Source organism: Phalangium opilio, unplaced genomic scaffold (assembly GCF_054372755.1).
Source record: "Phalangium opilio isolate 3A_F unplaced genomic scaffold, DU_Popi_V2 ptg000209l_1, whole genome shotgun sequence".
NCBI classification, from domain to species: Eukaryota; Metazoa; Arthropoda; class Arachnida; order Opiliones; family Phalangiidae; genus Phalangium; species Phalangium opilio.
This window is the reverse complement of record NW_028324217.1, coordinates 19,719,891-19,729,045: the sequence shown is the minus strand read 5'-3', so window position 1 is coordinate 19,729,045 and position 9,155 is coordinate 19,719,891. Positions and strand designations below refer to the sequence as shown.

Genomic DNA, 9,155 nt, shown 5'->3' with positions numbered 1-9,155 from the left:
CCACTGTGAACGCGTTGATGGATGATCAAATTATACTTCATTGTGCTGGCATAGTCACACTGATCACATACGAAGGGTTTTTCTCGACTGTGAATGCGTTCGTGTCTGATCAAAGTACTCTTCTGTGTACATTTATATTCACACTGATCACATTTGAAGGGTTTTTCACCACTGTGAATGCATCCATAGTTACACTGTTCACATTTGGAGCGTTTTTCTTCGCTACCATTTCTAACGCGACGTTGTAGACCCCTTTCATATTCAGTTGAATATTTGGTCCCCGTTATACGTTTTTTCTGGAATTTACCCACAGAAAATATAAAAACCAAAAATTTAGTATCAAAAAATACATTTCCATTCAAGCGAATTTCATAAAAAAAGGTACTGCGCACGAAAACGCAGAAAAAATGTGAGTTGTTCAATTGAGGCCTTAGCCTAGAGTAAACGAGCATATCAACAAAAAGGGGGATGAAGATAAACTTAAATAAATGCAAATCCGAAAGGTTGTACTTTTAACTAAATTCTTTGCTCGCAAATTAATTTTCGTTAAATCGTTTTAAGATAGGTTCATTAGAACTTACTGCGAGATGAAACTAATTCTAAAGTATGTAGGACTTATTTAATTACAAAAATAGGAGGTTCATAATAGTTATGAATCATTAAGGAGCGGGATAAGAATAGATGCGCGAACATTTGTCGTAAGTCTAGCCATGTGGAGGTTAGACAGTTCCCCTAATCTTACCCCTAACGATTATAATTATACACATAAAACTTAAAAACGACATATATCATATATCATTTATTTAGTATCGAAAATACACTAATACAGTAACATTCAAGGGAACTTCATTAAAATGTAATGCTGAGGCGAACGAAAACACAGTGCTTATGAAAAGAAGCGTCGTTCATAAAATACGTTAGCTGATAAATAAACGAGCATATCAATTAGAAGGGGATGAACATCAACTTAAACGGAGAAGAAACCTTGGCTCAAAAATCGAACGGCCGTATTTTAAGCTTCTCTTTGCTCTAACCATATTCAACGGATTTTCAGTGAATCAAATGCTAGGTAACGCCGCTTAAAGACAAGTTACCAATTTATTGCGTTCTGGCACCCCCTCTTTGTTAAAATAGTTTTGGTCGAAATAATTACCAGCGATAATAAGAAATGAGTAAAGACCCTTGGGAAAGAGGGCCATTTTATTATTTTCATTATTCAAGAGGATGAAAAGTCATAAGTGCTACAGATCAAATATACGTTATGCATAATCTTAAAAAGCAACATAAAAAAGTGTGAACGTTTTGTTAAATACGTTACGGGTCCAGAATAGTAGGCTCTTAACAGGCTAGGGGTTCGTCGCATTACCAGTCTAGAGAAGAACTCAATCAAACCACTTCTAAAACTTCCCAATAGTGTTACCGATATAAACCAGGCGGCTTGGTCATATTCGGAAAGAAGATAAATTCAAACAAACAACTACGCCTACTCAGTACTGGAAAAACAAGTTTATAATTCGACAATTTTCGTGTCTGTGTTGTTTCTATTGAAAGCTGATCACGAAGTTAAAGTAATTAAAGACGCAAATGAAGATCCATCAAAAATAACGGTAATTTAGAAAAATGGTTAACGGTAATAGTTAGTATAGGACGCTGTCGGTTAGCTGTGGCATAGGGGCTAGCCACCACCCCTCTATGCATTGTAAAGGCGTTAGATAAGTGGCAATAAGTCGCAAGATGACTTGGTACAATTAGCTAGCTGAACTTATTTACCAAAATTCAAAAAAATATTATATTGATAGTTTTTATTCTAAATTAATGAAAGTTCCGAGTGGGCTGGTAACAGAAATGAAAATGGTTCGAAAGAAGAAAAGCTCATACGTTTGGATCAATTCGAAAAAAGTACCTGGTTTATTTTAACATCCTCTACGTGAATTTTATTACATTTAATATAAAATTACATCTGAAAATGGAGTTGTTACAACTGGGCATAGTGCCCAAGATTATTTTCTCTGAAATTGAGAGGCGCTTCCGTTAATACAATTTAGAATGAAGAAACATCCACAGTTTCGGCCCATTAATTACAGAAGACGAGCAAATACGGTTTTTATCCAATACATCCACCTATTCATGCATGTGTTTTCTACGTTTATGTCGGATCAAATGAATCTTCTGCGTATATCCATAGTGACACTGATTACATTTGAAGCGTTTTTCACCACTGTGAATACGTTGATGTGCGACTAAACTACTCTTCCACGTGCTTGCAAAGTCACACTGATCACATACGAAGGGTTTTTGACCACTGTGAATGCGTTTGTGTATGATCAAATTACCCTTACGATTACAAGCAAAGATACACTGATCACATTTGAAGGGTTTTTCACCACTGTGAAAGCGTTGGTGATTGATCAAATTGCTATTACATATACTGGCATAATCACACTGACCACATTTGAAGGGTTTTTCACCACTGTGAATGCGTTTGTGTCTGATCAAATTACTCTTCTGAGTGCATCCATAGTCACACTGATCACATACGAAGGGTTTTTCACCACTGTGAATGCGTTGATGTGCGATCAAATTGCTATTGTCTCTACCGGCATAATCACACTGACCACATTTGAAGGGTTTTTCACCACTGTGAATGAGTTGATGTCTTTTGAAATCATTCTTCCACGTACTTGCATAGTCACAGTGATCACATTTGAAGCGTTTTTCACCGCTGTGAAGGCGTCGATGTTGTTTTAAATAACTCTTCTGACTGCATCTATATTCACACTGATCACATTTGAAGGGTTTTTCACCACTGTGAATGCGTTCGTGTCTGATCAAATCAATCTTCCGCGTACTTGCAAAGTCACACTGATCACACTTGAACAGTTTTTCACCGCCATGAATGCGTTTATGTTTGATGAAATCGTACTTATACTTGCAAGAATAGTCACATTGTTCACATTTGAAGCCCTTTTCTTCTTTACCCATTTTAATGCGACGTTGTAGAGCCTTTTTATATTCAGTTGAATATTTGAAGCCCTTTTTACGTTTCTTCTTCAATTTCCCTACAAAAAATATAAACCATAAACATCACCTTGGCTCGAAACCCGAAAGGTTGTACTTTTAACATTTCTTTGCTCTCAAAATAATTTTTGTTCAATCGTTTTAACTTATTGCCAGATCTAACTTATGTTTAAGAATGTAGGACTGATTTAATTACTAAAATAAGAGGTTCGTAATTGTTATGACATTTGTTGTAAGTTCCACCATGTGGAGGTTAGACAGTTCCCGTCATCTTATCCGTAACGATTATAATGGAGTTGCAGACTTGCAGGCAATCATTTGATGATGAATAGCGAAATTCCGGGAAAATATTGCTTAAGCCCCGCCCCTTGGAGGCTAGACGTTCCTAGTACCCCTAACGATGGTGATGAAGTAGAAGCTTATCTCAAATATACGAAGTAGATCGACACCAGAAGGTGGTGGATTCAGAAGCGAATGCAAAAGATTCGGTTTATGTGGAATGTTCGAGAGACTAGGCAGATGAAGGAACAGTGCGGATTGGTACTCAAGTAGAAAAATTAACATAGTGAAATACAATTTTTATCGACCATCGGAAAACGCGAACACTTCTACTTCCATACGCAACCTGTGAACGCGCTCTATGGTAACAAAAGACAGACAGACACTGAAACGTCCCAGACAGTAACTCTCAATGACATATGTCACTTGGAGAGGTAAATAGTAGCGTTGATTAAAAATGTTTACCGAGGGAAAAAGCTGAAAACACCCATAGTCACACTGATCATATGTAAAGAGTTTTTCAGCGCTATGAATGTGTTTATGCGCGATTAAATGACACTTGCGCTTGAATCTATATTCGCACTGATCCCATTTGAAGCATTTTTCTTCGTTACCCTTTGAAATATGACTTTGTACACCCCTTTTATAATCAGGTTTTATAAGCTAGGCCTTTTTGGGGGGGCTATAGCCCCCAAATTCCAAACTTAGCCCCCCCAAAATAATCCGTAAACCCTACCAAAAAATTGCTGTTAGCAACGTAAAATTCTGTAGCAATATATAAAAATTTTTAAACATCAAACAGTAAAATTTTGAAGAAAAAAACAGATGGAGACAAGTAAATGTTTCATGTTCTTTCGAAGGGAGTCCCAGTAGTGTGTTCTAAAAGCTAACCACAACTAAAAATAAACCTAAGACGAGTGAAAATCCTTCATAATCGATTCCGTAGTCTTTATATATAAAAGGTTGTATATCTTTAAAATACGAATAATTTCACGTTGACACAAATTTACTATAGTTTTCAAGGTCTACACATTTTCCAATGAACCCATTATTCAATTTTTAATATTAAGTTCTTATAATAACTAGTTTGCCCAGATTTAGCCCCCCCCCGCAAATTTCAAACCCTAGCGACGCTACTGCTTTGCTCTCAAAATATTCAACGTGTTTTCAAGGAATCAAATGCCAGGTAACGCTGCATGATGACAAGTTACCCCTTTAATTCGTCCTCGCACCCCCTCTCTATTGTCAAAGTATTTTTGGCTGAAATAAGTACCAGCGATGATAAGAAAAGAGTGAAGACCCTTGGGAAAGTCTCATTCAAATTCATACAATTCAAATATACGTTACGTAGAATCTTAAAAATAACAAAAAAAGTGTGAACGTTTTGTCCAACACATTTAAATATGTTCCATATAGGACGTAAATGAAGTTTTTTTCTTGGCAGTGTAGTCTTCAAATCCATTCTATTTACAGATGCTTTTTCCAAGTCAAGAACGTTCATCCTAAGGCACATTGATGATCACGAACAAGGGTTCCCCCCCCCCATTTGTAAATGGCTTGTTGTTTGACCAAATTAATTTTCAGTGTGCTTGCAAAGAAACACTAATAAAAGTTGAAGTTTATTTTCCTGGTTCGCGTTTTAATGTGACGTTATGGATTTCATCCATACTATTTTGAATTAATATAACCCAAGATTAGTTTTCATCTAAGTTTAATGCGGAATTAGATCCTGAAACTGAACACTGACTTTCCGGTAGGAAGTTCGTGTCTCCCACATTCGCGATTTTCGAAAGATGAAAAAAAAAAAAAAAAATACATTCGGATTTTATTGAACAAATCGAGAGCGATCTTAAAGTATTCAAATGGAATACGCCACTAGACTTTATACCGAGGAGTCGGAAATAGTTGCTTAGAAATATGACTTGTCAATCTAGATACTCAAGACTATTAAAGAATGAAATGACTTACGTGCAATTCCCGAACGAGGCGATTCTGGAATCTTTGGAGTAATATTTTCAAATGTCTCCAAGTTGGACTCCGAACCATTATTTTCAACTTGAATCGGAACTTTGGGTATATCAATTTCCATAGAGGTCAATTCTGATAGGTCATTTGGGTTGCGTTCAAGTTGAGGAACACACACTGGCACACTCAATGACTTCGGATCAACACGCTTCAGTTTTGGCAAGCACAGTCTCATAGTTTGATTTTGTTTATTGTAAGTTTTCTTTGCATCTGTCAAGATGATCGTGGATTGGTTATCATCAAGATCGTTTTCACGGGCTTCTTCTAGCGAATCGCTTTCGACATTTGCATCGAGAGAAAGATCCAAATGTTTTTCGGACTCAACATTCAATTCAGGAACACGAAATTTCTGCGATTCAGTTGAATTATCCTCAGTGTCCCCCTCTGTCGAGAAACTTGGCGATTTACGATAAGAATCGTTAATGGTAATATTGTTTTCAAGAGGTTCTCGTGGCGGATCGCTTTCCGTGTTCGTGTCAGGAGTCATTTCGAATTGGTTTTCAACCTTAATTTTAGGTGAAGGCGCACTTTGAGGCAAACTGTCACTGTAGTTCGGTTTAGGGACACGTGGATTCGTAATTCGAGTTATAAGCCCCATATTTTCAGTTTTTTTCAAGGTAGTTTCGGTGTTTGTATTGCCAACCTCAGTAACAGGTGATTCTTGACTAATATTTTCTTTACACAGGTTGCCTTGGACACTGTGCATCACAATAGGAAGGGTTAACTCCTGGCCATTATTTCCCAAATCATTTTCAACGGGTTCAGATTTCACGTATTCATCATTATCTAATTGATGTATTCCTCTTTTCTCCTAGTTTTTAAACAATTAACAATAACTCTCATTCTTCAAGTAATTCTCTTTCCAATCGACTATGAAAGTGAAGCATGTTCCATACCATCAGATCTTTGATTCTCTTTTCCAACTCTTTAATGACCCTATTGAGTCTTTCAATTTCGTCTATTTGCTTATTTATCGTTAATGATGTTTTCACTCTCTCTTTTTCCAAGTTTGAAATTAAAACATTACACTAAACAAAATGAGATTCCATTACAAAACAATCTTCGGAGTTTCTTTGGCTGAACGTATTTTAAAGGGGCAAGCGAGAAAAAGGGGAAGATGATGACAAGCAAGAAGGGGATCAGCAACAAAGGCCCTCGTCGGGTTTCTTTGTTAATAAAGAAACGAAGGACGTGTTGCCAATCCCCTTAGCTTTGTGCCAATCCTGATAGGTGTTTTCACCAATAGCCTTAATTAATTAACCCACTCATAGAGTTTGGTTCTATTTCAAGGGACACCTGATTCAACAACTGTCCATTTAAAGTTTCTCATATCTCCGTGCTTAATTTCACACTGCTAAAAAACCCCTATACTTAGAAAAATACCTTGGCTTCCAGTTTCCTAATTCGATCATCTCTAGCTTTTACTTCATTGATTAGATCATCTTTGCTCAAGTGATCATAGTTACAATCTTCTTCGTAGTCCATTCCTAAAAACAAAGTTTTCGTCATCTTCAGTTTGTCTTAAACGTGCAATATTGCAATAATTGCGCAAATACCTCTTTAATTGCCAACCGTTGAAGATTTACTAAACTCATTTCGGAATTTTGAAAAGAGTGTTCGTGAAATTGTAAATCTACCCTAAAATAAAATAATTTTGCAAACTGAAGGTAAATCAAAAACGGACAAGGAAAGTTTCCCCATACATTGTAGCTTTCGCTATAAAAAGCTAAGAAAAACATAGCGATGCTTAAATTGTGACACTTTTGTTCAAGACTAGGGATTTTCTCAAGCACATTTTCTGAATACAACTACAACTAGCTTCGTATAAATTATTTATTCTGCTAGCATTTTTAATTTTTTAAATAGCAAGATCTATTTCTTTTCAAGGTATAATAGTTTCAATCGGTTTGGATCCGTTATGCCTTATTGACATGATCCAAGTTGCATTATATTCATCACTTACCAGCTTAAACGTTCCACCATAACACGACATTCTTTAACAAATTCCATCACTCTTTGTACAGTTTTCCTGTTATGATAAAATACGTAACATTTTAATAATAATAAAAAGTATGGCCATCAACAAAGATTTAGTGTTACCAAGGGCGTTTCCCTCAGTCATAGCCCCCTGGATCACGCGACTCACGGACGCAGGCTGCTCGCGCTATAGAAGCCCGCCCAATGGGCCCAAAAACGCGTATCAAGCATTTTAAGCCGAAAATCAAAGCCGTCAGCTTTTAACATGGTCGTCTATGGGAGGAACACCCTTTTTTGGCCCTAATTTGGCAAATAATGGCTCAAATCTCTTGAAATTTTTATCGGATGTGTAAAATAAGGTTTGTGATTTTTGTGCAAAGTTTCGAAAGATTACATCTAGTAGTTTTTTTGTAAAAAAAATTAAAACTTAGCCGAAAATCAAAGGCGTCAGCTTTTAACATCGCCGTCTATGGGGGACCAGGTTTTTTGCCCCTAATTTTGAAAATACTGACTTAAATTTCTTGAAATTTTAATGAGAGGTGTACTGAAGGAATATTAGTGACCGAGCAAAGTTTCAAAGCTCTAAAACCAATAGTTTTTTCCCTGAAATTCAATAAAGCTTTGTTTGTACATGAGCACAACCATTATTCATTTTAAATTTCCCGGTAAGGTTTCGGCACGAAACTATTGGTTTTAGAGCTTTAAAACCTTTCCCAATCATTAAAAATCCTTCAGTACACCTCTCATTAAAATTTCAAGAAATTTGAGCCAGTATTTGCCAAATTAGGGCGAAAAAATGGTGTTCTTTCCATAGACGGCCATGTTAAAAGCTGACGGCTTTGATTTTCGGCTAAGTTTTAATTTTTTTTACAAAAAAACTACACGATATAATCTTTCGAAATTTTGCACAAAAATCTCAAACCTTATTTTACACATCCGATAAAAATTGCAAGAGATTTGAGCCATTATTTGCCAAATTAGGGCCAAAAAATGGTGTTCCTCCCATAGACGACCATGTTAAAAGCTGACGGCTTTGATTTTTCGAGCAAAAATTAAGGGCCGTGCAGACTATTCGTTACTATTTGGTCGGACCAAATAATTTGGTCAAAATTGACGTTTACTATTCGCACCGACGAATCGAATGATGGTTTTCAAAATTCTAGAATACCAAATAATGAGCTTCGAAAAACCGACTATTCTATAGCGAATCAATCCACTAAAAAATGAATGTTTTTAACAGTCTATTGACCAAATTATTTGGTATTCGCAACCAGTTTTTGAATTTTTCTGTTGATTTTGTGAATTTGAGGGCGCTGTCATAGATATAGGAACATAAATGTTATGCTCCTATCCCCATGGGCATAGATGGGCACTATCATATCATTTGATAGTTTTACCACTTGATACGATAGAAAACTAAATCTGCCCCTATCAAAGTATCAATTTTGATAGTTATTTTCGAGAAAAATTTGAATTATAATGATCGATTGAGTTTGATAGCTTAGAAAGTGCACTCGAAGTTGATATGATTCATTGATTCGTTGAAATCTTCTAGAGAAAAATATCGATTCTCAACGTGATCTGGCTACTAACCCCATCTTTTAGAAATCATAAAAAATGATAGGCATTATTCCTTGAGAAATAAATTGATTCTTTGAGTGAGTTTATTTGGCGACATCTGTTTTCTGATTTCATTTTAAAAAATTATGTGCTAATCTTTGATAGGCAATTTTGATAGTTATGAAAATTTCTGGAAAGATAAGTCGTTTTTTGAATGATATCGAAGTTTTTAATATATTTGAACGTTAGCAAGTGTAGGTTTATTCTATAAGAAGATTCTGTACTTGGTGGTCGTT

At 36.0% G+C, this 9,155-nt stretch overlaps 1 protein-coding gene across 1 annotated transcript; it reads right to left on the bottom strand.

Annotated features, from left to right (window-relative positions):
* Positions 1–1,778: 1,778 nt before the first annotated feature.
* Positions 1,779–7,332, bottom strand: LOC149621123 (uncharacterized). Its single transcript, XM_089854707.1, has 5 exons — positions 7,286–7,332; positions 6,879–6,960; positions 6,706–6,831; positions 5,266–6,133; positions 1,779–3,059 (listed from the first exon to the last, which is right to left on the bottom strand). Exons 1-5 carry the CDS (start codon positions 7,330–7,332, stop codon positions 2,122–2,124), a joined length of 2,061 nt encoding a protein of 686 aa, XP_089710833.1. The 3' UTR covers positions 1,779–2,121.
* Between the last annotated feature and the right edge of the window lie 1,823 nt (positions 7,333–9,155).

Excerpts from the sequence above, each read along its gene's own strand:
- LOC149621123 (XM_089854707.1), bottom strand. The coding sequence starts at position 7,332 with ATGGAATTTGTTAAAGAATGTCGTGTTATGGTGGAACGTTTAAGCTG. Across the intron at positions 6,832-6,878 it reads AACGGTTGGCAATTAAAGAG|ATGACGAAAACTTTGTTTTT; the intron begins GTATTTGCGCAA and ends GACAAACTGAAG. Across the intron at positions 3,060-5,265 it reads GCCTCGTTCGGGAATTGCAC|GGAAATTGAAGAAGAAACGT; the intron begins GTAAGTCATTTC and ends TATTTTTTGTAG.